Below are 21,676 nucleotides of genomic sequence, written 5' to 3' on the forward strand. Positions count from 1 at the left end.
AGTCAACTGCTCACTAGGATAACTCTAGTGTGTGATTATTGGATAACTAAAAGAACATTCAAGTGAGTATCAGGTTAAGCATTTAAAAGGAAAACATTATTTACTAAAAATTTCCTTTATAAAAGTTTCTTATTATTTAATTTTATTTGCTAGAGGATAAATTTTATTCGTGATTAGTAAGTTTCTAACTTACTAATCTTGTCACTAATCTGCACTGCATTTTTTGTTTCTTAATATTAATAAAACGTGTGTTTTTGAAGAGTCTTCTTGTCCTCTTTACTTATTTTGGCTACCAGTTTGATTACAAAACCAACGATATATCCGAACACCTGCAGCACAAAAAACTATGCACATAACCTGAATCTGTGGATCTCACTTTTAAAGTGATACATTAATTTTAATTGATATTCGGTGGCCAGGAAACTATTAACAATCCGCAGAATATGCTTCTATTAACAGGCTCAAATTGAGTAGTGCAATTCTAAAACAATTCTATATTTCTCCTTAGATTCATCAATATGGCTCCAACTCCTCAAGAGCATGCCGTGACTCAGCAGGAGGTCCTCGCTCCCGTCGTTGACGGCAACAGGATCGTCATCTCCGGTATGTCGGGGCTTTACCCGCAGTCGCATCACGTGAAGCAGCTTTCTGAAATGTTGTATAACAAGGTAAGAATTATAGAAAAAAATCGATGAACATTAAGTTCAACTTTGGAAAAAATACTTATTTTAACCTGTACTCCCAATTTCTGGGAATAGTATTGCAGCTAAGAATGTCTCTCTCGTGAATGGAGAAAACATTTTTAATTGATTTTATTAATACTGCGGCTACCTTTGAAAACTGAACTACATGCTGTGGATGTGTGAACTTATTTTTCTGTTATTTCATTAAAAATATGTGTCACAGGTAAACCCGATCGGAGAGGACAGTAAACGCTGGAAGTACAACCACCCCGAGGTGGCCCAGCACACGGGTATGATTCCTGAGCTGGAGCGCTTCGACGCCCAGTTCTTCAAGGTCCACTATCGTCTTGGTAACAGCATGGACCCTATGTCCCGCAAGATTCTTGAACAAGCTTACAATGCTATTTACGATGCCGGTAAGTTTCTCATGAGTTTATAACTAATTTATAAAATATATTTTTTTAAATGGCTTTAACATAATAATAAAGCACTTGATGAAGTTTAAATGATATTTATGCTGTTTGAACACTAATATGTGCATTGTCTCTCTCACTCATTTACAATTCAAAGAGAATGACAATCACACGTAAGTCACACTTCCCTTCTATGTATTAACAAATTTATGTGTTTTTTAAACAGGAGTGAGCCCCGAGCATCTTTCCGGGAAGAAGATCGGTGTGTTCATCGGCTCTTGCTTCTCTGAAGCTGAGAAAGCTTGCTTTTACGATGCTGGTTCTAGATCTGGCTTCGGTATCACTGGGTAAGTACATATTAATGCATACTGCAATGATTTGCACATAGTTTTATATTCAGCCAATTATTTTCGACCGATTAAGCGACTTTTATGGGATTATCGTAAAAAAACATATTAATATAAAAAATTATAATGCTTCTGGCAAATTATGTGTGATATTGCAACGACGTTATTATAACGTGGATTCTTATTATGTTTACTTTTAATTCCAGATGTTGCAAGGCTATGTTCGCCAACCGTATTTCTTACTGGTTGAACGCCAAGGGTCCATCTATGTCTATAGATGAGGCGTGCTGCAGTTCCGCTGCTGCTTTAGAGCAGGCATACTTGTCCATGAGTCGTGGAGATTGTGAGGGAGCCATCGTTGGTGGCAGCTACTTATGTCTGCATCCACAGTCTTCTGTACATTATGGAAGGTACGTAAAAAAAAAATCTTATTAGAAAATAGTTTGTATGAAGGATGATTAATTAATTTCTAAAGCTGTACTTATACGTGACATCGCATTACTCGGAATAATAAACATTGACTCATTGGTTACAGAATTATGAAACAAGCTATGGATGGTAAAACTAGGTCTTTCGATCAGAACGCTGATGGAACCGTCAAGTCAGAGGCCATCAACGTTTTGTTTTTACAAAAAGCAAACGATGCGAAGAGGTATGTATATTCTTATATTTAATTGTTATCGTCTTTTACATTAAATTGAAGAATTGTTATGTCGGTCAAAAATACTAATCAATATGTTTTTCAATATCAGGATCTATGCTGATTTATTGCACGCCAAGACTGAGTTCATTGGGATTCCAAGAGATGAGACTGGTCCCAAATATGGTTTCCTCAGAAACCCCGACGCAGTTGTCAACTTCTTAAAGACATTTTATGAAGAAGCAAGAGTTCCACCACATGCGGTTGAATATGTTGAAGCATTTGGATCTGGTAATATATATTTTTAAAAACTTTAACACGGAATGGAAATTTAAACTAGTACTTACTTAAAAACTTGGTTAGAATGACCTATTTAATAATCTTATTTCTTTTGCAGCTGTTCCCGAGGCTGACAAAGCGGAATTAGATGCCTTTGACAAAGTCTTCTGCAAAGAAAAAGACGACACGCTGTTAGTCGGCACCATCACCTCTAATATAGGATACGGAGAAGCCGCTTCAGGAATATCTGGTATAACCAAGGTGTTGCTCGGCTACCACACTGGACAATTAGCTGCCAATCTCCACTGTGAGCAACCACGCCAGGACGTGAAGGCTTTACGTGATGGACGTATGAAGATTATCACTGAACATCAGCCATTCGGCCGCACTTATGCTGCTGTCAACGGCATGTCAGTCACTGGAGTTAACTCACACGTTCTGTTGCACGGACATTATAAACCAAAGGATCTGTTACGCTACAAGTCCAACATCGCTCACCTCGTAACTATATCAGCGAGACAAGACACCGTAGTAAAGAATGTCATCGACAATCTGAAGTCTCGTCCCATTGACCCTGAAGAGTTGGCGTTATTGCACAACATTCATCAAACGAAAATATCTGGACATTTAGGCAGGGGATACGTAATCCTAGGTGAATATTGACAGCACCATAAAAAAATATTATTTCAATCTTATATGACTGGTACTAACAAATAATGTTTTTTTTTTGTAGATACTAAGGAAGAAAAGACAGTCGGTCTTGCTGAGAAGGCTGAGTACTTCGATGACGCGCGACGTCCGTTGTGGTTCGTGTACAGCGGTATGGGCTCGCAGTGGGCCGGTATGGGCGCGCAACTCATGCGTATACCAATCTTCGCAGCTGCAATTGAAAGGTACATATTATATTATAGTTTCACATATTTAGAAAACAACATAATATGGTCAAAGATATATGTGACCCGGGTCAACCCCGTAGTATCAAAGCCAAAATAACAATATTTTGTTATTCACAGATGCCGTCGTGCTTTGGAGCCTAAAGGAATCGACATTGTCCATATCATAACAACAGATGACGACAAAATATTTGACAACATTCTGCACTCATTCGTGGGAATTGCCGCCGTTCAAATCGGTCTTACCGATATCCTCCGGGAGTTGGGTCTCGTGCCTGATGGAATCATTGGTAAAATCAATAATTAAAATGCTTAATTTTTTTTTAATGATATGTTTAATGCACTCTTTTACCTTTAATGCGGTCTTTATAACATTACGTTTTCTCAAACAGGTCACAGTGTGGGAGAGCTGGGATGCGCGTACGCCGATGGTTGTTTAACAGCGGAGGAAATGATTCTGTCGGCCTACAGCCGTGGATTGGTTTCCCTGCAAACACCTTTCATCCGTGGTTCAATGGCTGCCGTTGGTGTTGGATACGATAAGGTATGATTTAAATGCATTCATATTGCGTAGATGTTACAGTTTGTTTACAAACAATAAGCTAAAATTTTTCTTTCTTTTATAGATTTCCAAAATCATTCCTCCGGAAATCGAAGTAGCGTGTCACAATGGACCGGAATCCAGCACAATATCTGGACCTGCTGATGTGATGAAGACATTTGTCGCAGAACTAACTGCTAAGGGTATCTTCGCTAAAGAAGTTCCTTGCTCTAACATTGCTTACCATTCCCGCTACATTGCTGATGCTGGTAAGTTTCATACTAACGATAAAATCATGAGGATTAAAAAAATGATCAAGTTAATTAAGAATATTATTACTTTAGGTCCGGGCTTGCTGAAGTATCTGAAGGATGTGATTAAAACTCCAAGACAACGCAGCGAGCGCTGGGTATCTACATCAGTACCGAAAGACAGGTGGACTGAAGATCTAGCTCAATACTCGTCTGCCGAGTACCACACTAACAATCTGCTGGTAAAGAAAAAACTAAGGCAAATTATTTCACCAATAAATTTAATTTTGAATTAAATACTAACATAAAGTTTTGTCTTCTGCAGTGCCCAGTACTTTTCGAAGAAACGTTACCTAATGTACCCAGTAACGCTGTGCTAGTGGAAGTGGCACCTCATGGTCTACTACAGGCTATCTTGAAACGCTCGCTGCCAGAAGACTGCAGAAACATCGCTCTCACCAGGCGCAAGCATGCTGATAACACTTTCTTGCTTCTTGATGCCATTGGCAAGTAAGTATAGTAAAAGAGATATTTCAAATTCTATACATTCTTCATTTTAGGATTTTAGCCATTTGTGGATTTTGATCGACGATGACCATTAATTCTCTCTTCCATCAATTGACTTTTCGTAACTCGTTTCCTAAAACTAATCTCACAATTTATTACAGATTGTACATGGAAGGATACAACCCTAAGGTCGATGTTCTATATCCTAAAGTTGAGATGCCCGTATCTACCGGGACACCTCTCCTATCTCATCTTAGTGAATGGGCACATACAGAGAAATGGTTAGTATTCAATTCAAATTGTTATCTTTTTTTAAATGCTTCATAATTATAATGTAATCGTTTTTGGAATCAGATGTAAATTAACTTGTGTCTTTTCCTTTTCAGGGCTATGCCACTATACCGAACTGCTGCCAGAAAAATCGCTCCTGTGTGTAATTTCAAGATATCACTTCACGATTTAGAGAATGAATATTTACGTGGAAACATTATTAGAGGTAGTTTATGATATTTATAAACACATAAACTATTTTTTTAATTTCAGTCATAATATAGGTATTAATGCATCATTTATTTTTTTTTTCAGAAAAAACTGTGTACCCATTTGCGGCTGCACTTGTTGCAGTGTGGGATACTCTCGCCATGCTGATAAATGTGCCTAAAAAGGAACTTTCTGTTGAATTCCACGATGTACAGCTGAACGTGCAGCCTGCGTTGCATGAACAGAGTCAGCTAAGACTCAGTGTAACTGTGCAAAGAGGCACTGGAAAATTCGAGGTATGTTTGCAAGCAAGCTAAGTGTGATAGTAATCAACGTCACTTATTTTTTAGCCTACTAATAATAATGTAATTTTTTAGGTCCTAGACGATAACATCAAAATAGCTACAGGAACTATTACTTCATCAAAGTGCAGTGATGTTACCAAACATGAAAATGAAAACAATGAGACACCTAAAGATATGAATCTCTCTAGCTCCGAGATTTATGCCTTGCTTAAAGATCGCGATTACTCTTACAGGTAAAACATTAAATCAAATATATGTGCACATAACATGATTAATGAATGAACTACCGCAACAATTTAATCTCAAATATTGCATTAGTAAAACAACTGATTTATTTTTTCTTCAGTGGAGAGTTCCAAAGTATTGAACAAGCAAATTCATCTCTGAATGAAGCAAACCTTGTGTGGCGGAACAACTGGGTCACGCTCATTGACGGTATGATGCAGCTGAATGTGTTGCGACAGTCACATGACACTGTCTCGAATCCAACACACATCCGAAGAATCTGTATTAATGTTGATAAGCATACTGAAACCGTGGGAGCCTTACCCAAGGGAGCGTCGACACTTAAAGCTGAAATCAATGAAACATATGACTTCACCAGGTAAAACAGAAAACTGATGGAAATCGAACATTTCTGAGATTTTTTCTTCACAAACATGATTTAAAACGTTTTTATTCAACAGATGTGGTGGCATCATGATTGAAGACATCAGATTCCAGAATTTGCCTGCGCTCGCCAATAACAAAATGGAATTACAATCTTTGCAGTTCATCCAAAATGGACAGACAAATCTCGATGTAAGTAGATTTCTATTCACAAATTAAACATAATAAAATTGCGCCTAAAGATATAATAATTTATACAATAATTAATAATTCTAGGTTGCGACGTCATTGCTGGTATTCCTGCAAATAGTTGCCGAAAACATCAACAAGCAAGTTCTTAAAATCGTTGGCATAACTAATTGTTCTACCGAAGGATCTGTATTCGACCTCATAAAAAATATCGATACAAATGCATTCGGTGTGAACATTCAATACGAACAAGTAAACCAGCAGTCCAGTATGAAGAATCGTGATTTAATAAACGAGGCAGACGCTGTGCTGATCAACAACTTATCTACGGATGAACACGTAAGATATGAAACGTTTAATATAAAATTTGAAAATATGATATTTTAATGATAAGTCGAACTAATGAACTAACACACTTATTCTTACACTTAACAGGTGTGTCAACAACTGCATAACGTGCTGAAGCCAAACGTGTTCATAATTAGTGAAGAAGACAAGATGTTTGGCAACAGGACTCGTCCTTCGTCTTTGTACCGTGTACTATCGACCCTTTCTGGTGACCGCTCCAGTCAGTCGCGGCTGCAGTTGATCCGCTGGAGACCTACACCATCTGCACCAGTCGGCACAGCAGTCACTGTCCGCTCACCAACTGACTACGCGTTGCTGAGCTCAGCGCGCGCCAACCTTCCCTCCACTCATCGCCTCTTAGTCTTCAGCTCATACCCAGCACCCACTGGCCTTAAAAACCTAATACAGTCGTGGAGGAATGAAGCTGATCGTAATATGGTTCAATTAGTTATGGTCAACAATGAAGGCGGCAATTTATTCGTCGATGAACTTCCGGAAATTGACCTGGCTTTCAGTGTCGTAGATCAAGTGAGTACACTAATGCGTGGAAACATTCCGTTCTTATAAATGCTAATATATAGCAATCAGAACTACGACTTTTTTTTTTTTTTTTTTTTTTTATCTAGCCTATTTCTGTGTCCCACTGCTGAGCAAAGGCCTCTCCCCTAGACTTCCAGACCCCTCGGTCGCTTGCTGCTTCCGGCCAATCTTCCAGGAACGCGTCTATGTCGTCCCGCCATCTCCGTTTGGGCCTTCCCCGTTGCCGCCGACCATCTTGTGGCACCCACTTCGTGGCTATATTAGCCCATCTCTCAGGGTGCATCCGGTGAACATGTCCGGCCCAATTCCACTTTAGCCTGGCGGTTTGTTTGCCCACATCGGTAATACGCGTTTTGGAGCGTAGTGAAGAGTTCCGGACGCGATCCGTCCTCTTTACTCCAAGAATGCTACGCTCCATAGCTCTCTGGCAAACCTTCAATTTGGACTTCTGAATCTCAGTCAGGGACCATGTTTGGGCACCGTAGGTTAGGATGGGCAGTATACACATGTCGACGAGTTTCCGCTTTAAGGTGATTGGAAGGCTGCCCTTCATTAGATGCTTCATGGACCAGAAGCTCTTCCAGGCGTTCTCGATGCGTCTTTCAATCTCTTTGTTTTGCCTGTTGCTGAACGAGACTATCTGGCCCAAGTAGACATATTCGTCGACATAGTGTATGACATGCCCATCTACCTCGATCCTACGCGTCGTGCTATTGGTCATGACCTGAGTCTTTGTCCGATTCATATGAAGTCCAACTTGAAGGCTTGCTGTACTGAGATCTTGAAGCATCAGCTGGAGCTCTGATGCCGATGTTGAAAAAAGGACAATGTCGTCGGCAAATCGGAGATTTGTCAATCTTTTTTCGCCGACAACAATGCCCTTCGTCTGCCACGCAACCGCCAGGCTACGGAATACTTCCTCTAAGGTACTTGTAAATAATTTCGGGGACAGCGGGTCACCCTGTTTGACGCCTTTTTCTATTGGGAAGGATTGACCAGAAGACTGAACCTCTGCCGTGCTGTTGTGAACTACGACTAATAAGAATAAATAAATAATTAAATCTTCTTTTTTCAGTGTAAGTGGGGAGGTGAATACTACTTGCCTGTCCACCAAAATGCTATAGCTAGCAACAATGTCATGCTAAAATCTTCTCGTATTGGAGACTTCAACTCGTTGTACTGGACAGAAGGTCCTGAAATCGAGAAGAATGGACTCACAGTCAATGTAAGTATAATTAGATACATACCTTAATAATCATATTATAATATGGACTAGATATCTTAACAAAAGTAATGGACCACTTATTTATACTTATGACATTTTAGGTCCACTACGCCGGTATTGGCAACACTGACATCAAGAAAGCTAACGGCACTATTCCATTTGAGAAGGATGCTCTCAATTGTTTTGGAATGGACTTTAGTGGAACCACGCCGAGGTTAGTAGGAAAATTCATATGCACATAGTATAAGTAAATAGGACCTTGAGTACGATAATCTAAAACATTGTTGCCATTGTTTTTAGTGGTGAACGCGTGATGGGTTTGGCGGTAGGCGGCGCAGCGAGTACTCAGCTACAAGCACAACCAGAGCTGCTGTGGCCCGTACCAGCGCACTGGACACTCGAGGAAGCTGCCACAGTACCATTTGCCTACTTACATGCATTATACTGTCTCGTAAGTCTACCTATGATGAATTTACACAAACGATATACATATACATAAACCAGCAGATAATAATATTCGGTTTTTTTTCTAGAATTTGAAGAGTAAACTTTTGCCGAGAGACAACATTCTTATCCACGGAGGATGTGGAGCTGTTGGTCAAGCAGCCATCGCCATTGCTTTATCTCTTGGCTGCCAAGTGTTCACCACTGTTAGTGATATCCGTAAAAAACGTTTCCTACTCAAAATGTTCCCTCAACTCAAAGGTACGTATCAAAAAACAAAAAATCTGAATTCGGCTATAAATACAACTAAGTGCTTATTTTTTATATTTTTTATTTTCAGAGGAATACATCGGAAATTCTCGTGACGATACCTTTGCGGATATGGTTATGACTGCAACAAAAGGAGAGGGTTGCAGTGTTGTTATAAGCTCTCTTAAACCAGAGCTAAAACTCGTAAGTATTCCTTGTCATTCCTACTTCAACTTGAATATAAAATACTATAATAATTTCGTACGCAAAACTCATATTGTCTTTTTCCAGGCTGCTATTAAATGCGTAGCTTCTTGTGGACATCTTCTCGATTTGACTCAAATCCACGGTAAAGATTTATACTCATACGGAATGAATTATCTCAAAGGAGAAAGAGCTTACATCACCGCTGATATGTCTTCAATATTTAAAAAGGAAAATATAAACGAATTAAGGGTGAGTAACAAACTGAAATTAAAATAGTCTTATCGATTTTGTGGTATGATTTGTATTCTTATTTGTGTTAAATTTTGTAGCAAATACACGCCATGTTGAGCGATGGCATCGTTCGTGGCTATGTTCGTCCCCTGTCTCGTGTCACATATGAACCAAAAGACACGACTCGTGCCTTCAGAATGTTGGCTGAGAGCAGACACCGCGGACGTGTGCTACTGCAAATCAAAAACAGTACACCAACAGCGCAAAAAATAAGGTAAATACAAAATAATAGAGAAATCCTTCCGCGATTAGAAGTTAAGGAAAATTTTATTAATTCGAGACGAAAATAGTTAGAACTGGGTATATTAACTGATTATTTTATTTGCAGAGTGACTTGTGATCCGGAACTTAGTCAGCTAATTCTGTGTGATGAAGAGAAATTCGGAATTAAACTCGCCGACAGGCTCGTGGAACGTGGTGCTAAGAAACTACACATTCTTTACAAAGCTTACGCGACTGCTGAATTCCAATTTAAATTACGGTAAGGAACGGAAGAAAAATATTAACGCTTTTGAAATGAATCTCTTACTTTTTTTCATTATGTTTTCTTTGAAGTTACGTATCTAATTGTTAAAAAATGTTTTCAAACAGATGTTTTTATATTCAGTTTCTAATTTTCTCAATACTATTGTTCTTCCAGGTCTTGGCAGCGTAACGGTATCCAAGTACAAGTATCCTCTGATAATTTGAATACTGAGAAAGACGTCAGGAAGCTGATAAACGATGCCAAACGTCTTGGATCATTGCAAGGCGTATACGCTGTTGTTGGCGCTGAACAAAACGTACATGAATCTGTGTTCACCGCCTTGGATTCAACCACTAGAACACTATGCCCTAGTCTAAGGTACAAATCATAATTCATTATACTCTTTAGAATAATAGGGTAGATGCCTACCAGTAAAATCAGCTACTCTTTATGAAATATCAAAAACATATTTGAGTATAGAAATACGACATAGTGACGACACTATGTCATATTTTCGTTGGTATCAAATGAGTGTCTAATGAAATGTTTCAGTCTGTAATAATTACTATTTCAGCAGTCTGAGCATTTTAGATGAACCTTTTACGAGTACATTATTCTGCCGTCATATTAATGCCTAACTATCATTACAACCTATATCGAACATATCTTCTGTAAATCCGTTCTTTAACAACATTGTGATCTTTCAGATACTTTGCTGTGATAAACATGAACAAAAACACATGTGGACACGCCACATGCGTTTCTCGGGAGCGAAGCAAGCTACCCGCTACGATGATATCTCTACCCCAATTCGGAAATGTAAGTATTCACATCAATTTATCTAATTTTATTTGGATTTCATACCCAAACAATCTATTAAAGACCATACACTATATTGCTATACGGAACAAGCAGTTAGAGCGGAGTGCAAGTGGACGCAAGTACCTAGTTGAGAGTTCAAATCCTACACTAGTCACTAGTACTAGTAATTTAGAAGTGTTGTTTCGAAAGGAATGCAAGTCCCATAACTTTTACCGTGGTGGGCTCATAGCAAGCCCTTGCTAAGCAGTGGAAAATAGGACTATTAAATAGAGTGTTCTTTACTTTAAACGTATTGTTACAGGGAACTGACATGAGTTGGCGTGACGCACTGGACGCGACGGAACAAGCGCTGCGCGTCTCGAAGCCTGTGTTGACTACGCGCCCTGTACCTCAACAGAAACCTAGTTTGTTGGAGCAGATTGCATCAATTGCTGGTAATTATAAAACGATCATTTTAAAACAGAATTCTTTCGATACGCTACTTCTACATAGAAGGTCGAATACCTAAATACGGTGCTTGCTGTGACAAGTTTGAAGATCTCAAATGGCAAAAATATTGCTACAACAGTTGACTTTTTTCTGTTATACTTGTTATATTAACTATTATATGTTTCCAGGAATCACTATCACAGAAGACACGCCAAAGACAGCAACATTGGAGGAGCTCGGAGTTCAGGAAGACAAGTTGAAGGCTATCGGCACCTTCCTACGATTCATATACAACGTCACCTTCACAGAAGTACTGCTCCCACAGACCACACTTCAAACGTAAGATATTAAGGCCTTCGTTCTTTAGAATATATGAATAAGCTTGGTAAAAATTAACTGCAATAATTAACAAATTTACCTGCGACACTGGCTTTCAGCCGTACCTTCACTCACATTCTCAAACGATCTAACTTCTATTGTGAGAAAAAGATGAGTGTACATTTAATGTCTGTATAGTGCATAGTGTTTTCTAACGGTGGATCATTGGTTGCCTTAGTTTATCGTCCTACAGTTTCACAATAACTGGATAGATTGACTAGCAATTATTTTGTAATGTTTTTCTTTAATGTTTCTCACTTCAATGTTTATGTGTACAGGCTAATACGATTGGAGGAAACCGACTTTTCTTTCGAAGAAATCAAGGGCTTGAAGACATTCTACTCGTATGTGGATTCAGATGAGCTTATGGCTACTACAGAAATTGTGTTCTTACCTACTGTCACCACTGGCGCACACATGGTATGTATTTCAACATTCGATTACCGATCTATAATAACTTTTAAATAGATTCAATTAAAAAGTCATAGTTGAGAATCTTCAGAAGCTAATTTGCTAATTTTTTTTAGCGTGACGATGAGTTTGACGCAAGCCAGCCCTACTTGAGCATAGTGCCGGGTATGGAGGGTCATCATGAACGCTTCCGTGTGTTGTGTGAACGTCTCAAGCTGCCGGCGCTGGTGCTGCAGCCAGGACTTGATCATCCACAAGAGACAGTGCGGGACACTGCTGAAAGATTTGCTGAGGTACGTAACATCTCCGTGGTCTTTTAATTAATATTTAATTATTATAAGGGTACAATTTAAATTAAATTGAATTAATAATGCTAATATTTGTAACATTTTTACAGTTCTTAATGACGAAGACAGCCGTGAAAGATAACTTCTACTTGTTGGGTTACGAAAGTGGTGTCTTAGTAGCCTTAGAAATTGCAAGCATTTTAGAGGATTATGGTAAGGATAAGAATACTATTAACAATTTAATATTTTTGTTAACTTCAATGAATAGTTACAAGTTACAAGTTATGCTTCATTATGTACAACAATTAACTAGATATTGATTCTCTTTTTATCACAGGGCTAGCTGGCACAGTCTTCTGCATTGGCCATGCCCCCGATGAGCTCAAGAGAGTAGTGGAAGATACACTGTCGGAATACAAAACTGAAGAGGAGCTACAAGACGGTGTCGTGCGTCACATGTTCCAGTTGATGGGAGGTGCAGACTTGGTGGGACTGGACAAAGCCCTGCAGAAAGCTAACACGTGGCAACAGAAGGTTGAAGGATGTATGCAGTTCTTGAGAGGCAACGTGACTCACTCAGTGCAGTACGCGAGAGCACTCATAGAGTCAGCGCTGATGCGCATCAAACAAGCCCAGAAGCACAACGCTGCAGCGCGGCCGCTGCGCTCGCGCATTGTGCTGCTGCGTGCTGCGACAGAACACACAAGTGACGTCACGTCTCTGCAGCAACACTCACAACAGCCGGTCACCGTGCACCAACTGAGCGCTCCCCTGGCGCACGCCGCCGACGACACGCGCTGCGCAGCCATCGTCAACGCAGCATTAGACCCTGAAATCTTGACAGCATTTGAGAAGAGGAATCTCTGTGAAGCTTATCTTCTCAATCCTAACAGTTTCATGTCTGTACAAAATGAGAATGAATAGTTATTTTGCTTTTTAATTAAGCTATTTATTATAATAAATTATTTCTAAAATCTACCTATTTATTTTATTTGAATGACAATTTACAATCTCCTTGTAAAAGAGTTCTGGTTTAAAGAATAACGGATTGGAAATAATCATTTTGTATAGGAAAAATCCCACTGACTCCCAACATATTTTGCAGACCGACGCAAAGGGGCATAAATAGAGCAAAAATAACTGAACTATTAAAAGTCAATATTTTTAATAACTATGCTCAATAGTCCCAACTATATTTAAATACCGCTTTGCTCAAAAACTTTATAAATATTGTTCTTTAAAATCCACTCCTCGTCACTACCACTCGCTATAGCTTTAAATGTAAGATTGTTTTTATTACATTCACTAGACTGATGTAGCGTATTGTTACCATGAAAGAAAGCATCATACAACATTGTCTTCAAATGTGTTTCTTCATCGCTGTAACTGGACTGCCCAGTTATTTGATCTAATAGTTTGTTATTACTGTGCAATCCCCTAGCCGCTGGTTTTCTTGTCAGCGCGTGCGCACCAACATCAATATTCTGGCTCCCCATGACTCTTCGTGTCATATTCGTTGATATCATAAGATCATGTTCTGCAGTCACATCCGGCAATAAATTATGTATTTTATGTTGTTTAAATTTCATGAAATGCCCGTTTTGTGCATCTGCACGGAGTTTAACAGGTTTTTTACTTTTGCTTGAACTATGTGATGTAGTTTCGTTTACAATTGTTTCATCACGTTTATGTTTAAGACTATTATGACGATGTTTTTTGCTATGTGAGTAGTGATGTGGTTTACGATGTGTTCTGTATCGCAAACGGCGTTGTTTGCGCTGCTTACTGATTATGTAATGTTTAGCAAATCTTTTGAACAAACTAGAGTGCTTTGAAATGAAGTGTTTCATTAATTTATCGTAATCAGATTTGTCAAGTTTGTTTTTTTTATTCATTCGTCGTCCAGGACCTGAGTAACGTCGGGGACCTGGAATTGATAGATAGCAAATTTATTGCTTTATCCGAGGGATAAAGTAGTACTTCGATATGCTCAAGCCATCTTAGTTCTAACGGGAAAAGGGTTAGTTATAGTCAAAACGTCCTTAGCGGTAATTCAACTGCTATAACCAAAGCTCTTATTGTAAGTACTAATAATAATACTGAAACTTACTAAAGCCAGTCAAGTCAAACATGAAGTCCACATTTAATTTTTCATAAGCGTGGTTTAGTCGTCTCGATATAGTCTTCATTTCGTAAGTGCCACTCATACGTTTCGCTGGAGCGAGTACCACAACTGACAAGTTTCGGGATAATACTCTCAATCTTGGTACATCAGAATCTAAAAATCAGACCAATATGTTAATCAACCATTGGAAACCTGTGATAGATGTTACTGTGCATTTGATCTTTTTCATTATATAAACTTAAAAGAACGAGCCAGCGTCCTACATATGTATAATAGAATACGGGAATAAAGGCGAACACGCATTTTACTTTAAAATGCCTGTTCGTTCAACCAGACTGCGACCACGGCGAGTGCAACTTGCACCGAAACGTTAGGTATTTTAAGGTAAAATGCGTGTTCGCATTAATTCCCGTATCCTATTATATATTAAACATGCAATGCGAGAGCTTAAAAGTTATGATCAGCGTTCAACAGCATAAAATCCACTATAAGACCAGTGTCATTTGGTATTATGGGTGAGAAATTCCCTTTATTCTTACGCTAACACTTACCTTCAATACACCAGTAAATAGCTTCAACGGCTTCAAACATGTCATCACCTTCCTCAGGTTTAATTAGTTGGTCGTACAGAGCTATAGAACTCAAAATATCCTCGTTTATATTTTTTTCTACGTACGCATTGTAATACATACCGGCGTAAACTGTAAGAAAAAAATTAAAAAACTGCTTAAAAAAATATTAACAATATGCAGAAAAACTAAATTGTTTATGTATAATTAGAAGGTCATCATAAATACATATTTAATTTTTACATTAAAAGTATCAACTTGTAAGGTATTTCTGTTGTGCTCCTAGCCATAATATATGAGCAATGTACCTACACAGAGTTACTAATTTTTAAGTATTAACAAATTACTCGTCATATTTGAATCAAATATAAATTGGATCACATCAAAAAACATTCATTGTTTAGAAGATCAAGTAACAAAATACCTTGTATATCACGTCCATGAGTATACATCAATAAGTTACCAATTTTTTTTATTCTGGTTTCCAACAGTCCGCCCAGAAATTCTAATTCACCGGCTTCCGACATCCTGAAACATTTTACTCACAATATTCACAGTTTCAGTTCCTTCTAGGTTATCCCAGTTCAATTAAATGAATCGAACGTAAGTGATACAATATAAGAACATTATTTTCTTTGCCGGCTCTTCTACGTGACACTCTTGGCTGATTTTCTCGGCTCTCTTTTGATGTAAGTATTATATTAGGCGTAGATATTGTCTTCAGGGTATAATTCCCTTGCAATATACAACAAAATCGGCTTTTCAAAATCGCGGACAAACATACATAGAATAACAAACATACATACACACATACCCACGGGTAAAACTAATAACTCCTTATAAAAATATCGTTCACCATTTCATGTTCTCTCCGAATGCTCCCGCAATATTGTCAACAACTACTTCAGCGGAATAGGTAAATATTTGCAATAGTTTTCGAAAAGAAGCCGAGAAATAACCGATCCCCTCTGTCATCATCATGTTAATCATATCTTGTTTCATTACTGAATAATTGGAAGCGACTGTAGTTTGAGTCAGTGATGCTGAAATTATTTTTAAAGTGAATTAAATTATATGATGTACTACCCTACTTTTCTCCTACTTTAATATTAATCACTGCTGCAGTTAATAGTTAAAGTACTAGGTGGCTTATGCTCGTGGCTCTGCTCATGGGAAAAGTAGCTTCTGTCCGTATCGAGAGTATAATTTATCACTTCGCATTTTTAATTTAAGTAAGTACTTAGATGTGAACGTGGTTTGGCTCACACTGCCTCTTTGGGCGATGGGTAAACTGTCTCAGGCTTGTGGGCCTTTTACAGTGGCAGTCTATGCGCTACCCGTTAAAACGGGTAGGTCGTTGGGGCGGAAAGATAGCCGTGTCAGGTGAAATATGAACAAATACACTTTTAGACCTTGTAGTGTAATGCCTCGGTTATTCAATCTACACTTTAATACTACTAGTTGAGGAAATATCAAATCAGTTAGAAAAGCGTGCACTTACAACCGTTCCAAAACTTACGGGCAATAGACCCCGCTTCGTCGAAAGGCCACCCTGGTGGTAACTCCGGTATCTCTTCTACTTTATGCTCTTCTGTTGGCGGAAGAACTAATCCGTCGTTCTTTGGTCCATCAGCTTGCCGCGCTATTTCTGTTTATTAAAACGTATCTAAGAACTAGATAACATATCTACATAATTCTACGTGTAGTCATTTCGCCCCTGACCATGGCCGGTATAACTCGATCTAAACGTCGGGTAACAAATAAGGTAAACTTCAATATATTAATTGCGCATTAGACCCCGTCACAGAGGAATCAGTACTTTATGTAAGTTGTTAATCACAGTATTGAAAACAACATGCTAACATTTTCTTCATTCATACCGAGCAATAATTTGAATTAGTTGCATTTGTTTTCCAATTCATGAATAACAACATTTTAAGTACGAGTAGAATCAAATCATTATAAACTTACTTACTAGGATTATTATTATTTGACAGCCATCTTGAAACAATGCTCTGTATTCCATTATTCGATTGTGCAAGTACTTGCTTATTTAATTCGGCAACAGAAAGCTTTGGTTCATTATTTTTCAAATTTGATTTGATTGTTGATTGTGCTACAGGATTCGGGATATTGATTTCGGTCTTTAATGATTTCGGACCTTCCTCAAACCTTGATAAGAAATTTCTTTCTTGTTCAATTTTACTATCAATTTCAGCTAACATATCATTTACGTGTTGCAAAGACATGCGCATAGCATTCTGTGATTTCAGATTCAATGCTAAAACATGAAATTGAGTGTTACCAGAAAACAGACGTATATTATTTACAATATTTACTTTAATATTTTTTTATGCTCACCGTAGTCGACCTCAATCAGTTGCGAAATCCAAACCATCCATAAAATAAACATTTTTTAATATTGAGATAGCATCAGGAGTATAAATTTTAAAGTCAATAAAAAAAACAATTGTAAGTAAAGATTTTTATTTTATACAGGGTTATATCGTTTGAAAATAAACAGTACCAACATTTCAAGCATTTTAAGCCTCACATAAATATTTGATTACGTACATACATCATTTGTTTAAAACTAACATTTTACTTATCTACTTCTATCGACATGAAAGAATTTGCATTCAACAAATATGTGTCGCAAATGTTCTTAGCTGAGAAATCTTCTAATATCGTTGAGTCCAAGTTTTCGTTAATGATAGCAGCACAGTTGAGATCTGCGGCGACATGACTGAGAGGGGCCTTCAGCTGGTGCACTGATACTGGTTGCTGTGAATAACGCTGCAGCGACTGCAGCACTGAGTGCTGTTGCGTGACGTGTGCAGTTGCAGCGCGCAGTAGCACCAACCGTGACCGCAGCGGTCGTGCCACAGCGCTGTATTGTCGCACTTGTGTGATGCGCGCCACAGCAGTCTCTATGAGCGCACGCGCGTACTGCGCCGAGTGCGACACACGACCAAGCAAAGTACGCACGCATGCATCGATCTTCTGAGACCACGACGTAGTATTCTCCAGAGCCTTTTCCAAAAGCGCTGTATCGCTTCCTGCCATCAATGTGTACATGTGTCGCAGTACACCATCCTGCAGTTGCTCCTCACTCGCAAACTCTGACAGCTGTTCATTGAGCTCTTTGTGGAATTCATCGGGTGCACAACCAACACAAAACACGGTTCCCGTTAATCCTAGAAAGTATGAAATTATTTTAGTATGTTGACGCATATTTTATAAGGAACTAGCTGACCCGCGCAACTTCGCTTGCGTTACATAAGCGTTAAAAATTTCCCCGCTTTTGTGACATCTTTTACTGGTACTCTGCTCCTATTGGTAGTAGCGTGATGATATATAGCCTATAACCTTCCTCAATAAATGGACTATCTAACACTGAAAGAATTTTTCAAATCGGACCAGTAGTTCCTGAGATTAGCGCGTTCAAACAAACAAACAAACAATCAAACAAACAAACAAACAAACTCTTCAGCTTTATAATATTAGTATAGATCAGTGTTAATAATAGAAATATCATAAATACCATTTTCTTCCAAAATTGCAGCAATTTCTAACGCAACGAAAACTCCAGTCTCATAGCCCAGTAAATAAAATGTATCCTTTAATTCTGTCTTTTTAAGCAATACCTGAAAGGACGAAAAATAAGAATATTATATTTGACGGTGTTGTGTTTAGATAATTACATTTTACAACCACTTAGGTACTGAAAGTATTATTTATTACCTCGGTGAATTTCTGCGCAGTTTCACGCACTGTCTCATGTGGATGATCAAGTCCAGGCTGCAGAACCAGCGCTGGCAGCTTGAGACGTTCACACATCACACGGAACCGCTCGTGGTGGCCCTCTATACCTGGCACTATACACAGGTAGCTCTGACTTGACTCAAATTCATCATCTCTCTGCAATCACACAACAATTTATCTCTAAATAAGTACATATATTCCAAAGACGACTGATATATCTATCAACGCACAGCCCAAACCACTGGACGGATCGGGCTGGAAATTGGCATGCAGGTAGGCATTCGCTACAAAAGGATTTGGTGAAGCGGATAAAAAAGGGGATGAAAGTTTGTATGAAAATTCTGTCCTAAGTCGCAAACCTCGCGAACGAAGTCGCGGACCAAAGACTAATAAAAATAATTAGAGACATAGGTAACTAAAGAAAGAATAAACATTCGAAAATCGAGTGGAGAACATACCATTGATGCACTATTAACTAACGTCGGCAAGGCTACCATCTCAGCAGTAGCTAGCAACTCATCAGGATCTACGTAACTGAAGAATGTTTGCAGACCTCTTGTTTCTTCGAAGGGTAATTCTATCACAGCGTTCTCTAGTTCTTGTATACTAGAAATACAAAAAAATGTACAGCGTTAAAATTATTATTAACTTAAGGATAAATACTTTACCTAAATTTTAAGTGATGCTATCGCTATACCTCTAAGTAACAGTGACAGTCATATGTAAAAAATAACTAAGTAACGCTAAAAAATTCGGCCATAAGATTCTAATGCACATAATATAATGTGTGATATCAGAAAATAAAGAAGTACTTACTCATTAATCGTTAGCGACGTAATTTGCTTTTCATTCAGTGCAAAATTGTACTGAACTCGAAGGAACAGACCGATCAGATGTACTTTTGTAACTTCAACACCCAATTCTTGTAATGTTAGACTTTTATCCACATCTTCTTTTATAGATATTCCTGTTAAACAAATACATATTTAGTACTTACGTTGCAAAGACAAGCAATATTAGTTAATGATAGATCATTATGTCGTAAATATCAACGAGAGCAACCTTGGTGGAATATTGAAAATGTTCGCAAATAGGTATGCAAATGATAGTTGAGTGAAAGCAATTTAGGTACCAGCCAATGTTGCGATCTGTTTTAATAAAGGAACTCGTTGTCTTTTCTCTAGATGTGCAAGAAGAATGCCATTGTGTGTGGTTTGCAACGCTTTTTCTACAGCATCTAGGGTGCCACGACAATGCGTGAAACTCGCTTCAGATTCCTGCAAAACAATATAATTACAGTATTCATTAAAAATATTAATATGACGTTGTGTTATATACACAACATTATACTAAGAAATAACCTATGTAACAACATACCGGTAACATAAGCATCGTTGCTGGTAGCTCATCACGTGATCTATGCAAGCACACGCTTTGTCCAATAGAATCATCATCGGCGTGGAGAACACCAAAATACCTAAATAAAAAAAAATACTATACATACAGAGTATGTGACAAGAATCAATATCATAATTACGTTACATTCTATGAAAACAACGAACCTCAAGTCCGGACATAATTTTCTCGTTAATGTATCCAAATCGTTTATTAATCGCTCCTGGAACACAATGTCGGCGCCATTCGAAGTTATGTAAACTCCTTCGATAGTGCCCAGTGCCATAGCTTTATTAAACAACGCAAGAACACCTTTTTGACCATCCAAGTTATCTGAAGAAACAACGACTTTCACCCCCAATTTTTGCCACGTTCTAAAACAAATACATGGTTTTAAAAAAGCCATTACTTTTTCATACTAAGCATAGTTCACTGCTATGCATACGCTAACCTTATACTTGAAAAAGATTTTTAGTTAGTAACCGAGACGAAATAAAAATAAAACAGACTGAAACATAACTTAAGCACTAATTGGATCCTGTTATGACTATGTCGTATTGCTATAAGGAAATGTATTTTTGACATTTAATAGAAAGTAGCAGATTTGTCTGGTAGTCAACGCCTTATTATCCTTAAACAGAATTATAAAGAAAACAAAAAATATTTAAGTACCTTATCTTATGATGTAAATATTGCGACTGCTTTTGGACGTGCAAGAAAAGTTTTTTCACGCCTCTGGTTACAAGTCTATCAGCAAATTGTAGACCAAATGTTGATTCGTTACACAGTATGAGATGACAACGTTCTGCATTACACATCAATCTGTAAAATAATATACGCGTATTAATTTATAAAATTGTGGTGGATTGTGTATGTATTTACAACATTTCTCTTCGGTGCGTAGTACTCGTAGCCGGCGGTCCTGTATTACAAGGTGTATGGATGTGAATGAAGCAAGGGAAGTTTGTAAGGATCGTACAAATTAGCGTCTTTTGGTCTGTGCCTTAGAAAAAAGACGTAATATAATGTACGTTTTGTACAGAACACAAAGGCGATGGGCCATCGTTACGAGAGTCTGAAGAAGACCCCTAGAGAAAATGGTTAAAATTATAAAGTATGCATTACGACCCTCAGAGAAAATGGTTAAAATTATAATGTGTGCTGTACCTGTGGCTTATTTGAAGAACTTCACTATTTTTGCCCTTCATGTGCAGCAGCACGCGGCCGCGGTGTCGACTCTCTGCTAAGAAACGGAAGGCTCGAGTTGCTTCCTGAGGCGAGTATGTCACACGAGACAAAGGCCGAACATACCCACGAGCTATGCCTTCACTCATCATTTTGTGTAAAAGCTGAAAGATGACACAGAGTTTCACTTATTATCTACTAGCTGACCCGTGCGGCTCCGCTCGTGAATTTCGTACTGTTGCTTTTTCGTTTGAGCACGCGAATTGCGAAGCACTCGATACACCTACACATAAAAATGCTAACAACTCTTTGTCATCTATTGGTTATTTACGAAAGGGACACACAATGTGACACAGGCTCAGGCAGGCCTGATTTCCTGTGGTTACCTTCTTTTCCGCTCTCG

The 21,676-nt window shown here is 38.3% G+C and overlaps 3 protein-coding genes across 4 annotated transcripts in view; 1 reads left to right on the plus strand and 2 right to left on the minus strand.

Annotated features, from left to right (window-relative positions):
- Window positions 1-13,212, plus strand: LOC142981681 (fatty acid synthase-like). Its single transcript, XM_076127751.1, has 38 exons — window positions 1-62; window positions 509-668; window positions 907-1,099; window positions 1,323-1,443; window positions 1,650-1,853; window positions 1,979-2,095; window positions 2,196-2,374; window positions 2,481-3,014; window positions 3,096-3,255; window positions 3,376-3,545; window positions 3,648-3,799; window positions 3,882-4,065; window positions 4,141-4,289; window positions 4,373-4,557; window positions 4,716-4,835; window positions 4,941-5,050; window positions 5,140-5,330; window positions 5,412-5,572; window positions 5,686-5,943; window positions 6,026-6,140; window positions 6,225-6,476; window positions 6,573-7,013; window positions 8,101-8,250; window positions 8,352-8,464; window positions 8,551-8,701; window positions 8,784-8,955; window positions 9,035-9,147; window positions 9,235-9,399; window positions 9,480-9,655; window positions 9,770-9,922; window positions 10,082-10,285; window positions 10,615-10,726; window positions 11,031-11,163; window positions 11,347-11,497; window positions 11,815-11,956; window positions 12,064-12,240; window positions 12,345-12,447; window positions 12,572-13,212. Exons 2-38 carry the CDS (start codon window positions 519-521, stop codon window positions 13,156-13,158), a joined length of 6,948 nt encoding a protein of 2,315 aa, XP_075983866.1. The 5' UTR covers window positions 1-62; window positions 509-518; the 3' UTR covers window positions 13,159-13,212.
- LOC142981682 (uncharacterized) lies at window positions 13,211-17,414 on the minus strand. 2 transcript variants are annotated; one of them, XM_076127753.1, is made up of 8 exons: window positions 17,290-17,414; window positions 16,904-17,209; window positions 16,448-16,576; window positions 15,785-15,971; window positions 15,353-15,456; window positions 14,911-15,060; window positions 14,345-14,512; window positions 13,211-14,161 (listed from the first exon to the last, which is right to left on the minus strand). In XM_076127753.1, exons 1-8 carry the CDS (start codon window positions 17,339-17,341, stop codon window positions 13,431-13,433), a joined length of 1,827 nt encoding a protein of 608 aa, XP_075983868.1. In that variant the 5' UTR covers window positions 17,342-17,414; the 3' UTR covers window positions 13,211-13,430. The 2 variants fall into 2 exon arrangements, with proteins under 2 accessions (XP_075983868.1, XP_075983867.1); XM_076127752.1 differs by having other exon boundaries at window positions 13,215-14,161; window positions 16,430-16,576.
- LOC142981680 (fatty acid synthase-like) overlaps window positions 17,399-21,676 on the minus strand; it is a 15,254-nt gene continuing 10,976 nt past the window's right edge. The window contains exons 31-40 of the mRNA XM_076127750.1: window positions 21,256-21,437; window positions 20,761-20,910; window positions 20,256-20,462; window positions 20,071-20,170; window positions 19,826-19,970; window positions 19,510-19,660; window positions 19,152-19,299; window positions 18,673-18,849; window positions 18,473-18,575; window positions 17,399-18,125 (exon numbers count right to left, since the gene is read on the minus strand). Of these exons, the coding sequence (XP_075983865.1) occupies window positions 17,530-18,125; window positions 18,473-18,575; window positions 18,673-18,849; window positions 19,152-19,299; window positions 19,510-19,660; window positions 19,826-19,970; window positions 20,071-20,170; window positions 20,256-20,462; window positions 20,761-20,910; window positions 21,256-21,437 (1,959 nt within the window). The 3' untranslated portion in view covers window positions 17,399-17,529. The remainder of the gene's footprint in view (window positions 18,126-18,472; window positions 18,576-18,672; window positions 18,850-19,151; window positions 19,300-19,509; window positions 19,661-19,825; window positions 19,971-20,070; window positions 20,171-20,255; window positions 20,463-20,760; window positions 20,911-21,255; window positions 21,438-21,676) is intronic.

The sequence above is a fragment of the Anticarsia gemmatalis genome, chromosome 20, assembly GCF_050436995.1.
Source record: "Anticarsia gemmatalis isolate Benzon Research Colony breed Stoneville strain chromosome 20, ilAntGemm2 primary, whole genome shotgun sequence".
NCBI lineage: Eukaryota > Metazoa > Arthropoda > Insecta > Lepidoptera > Erebidae > Anticarsia > Anticarsia gemmatalis.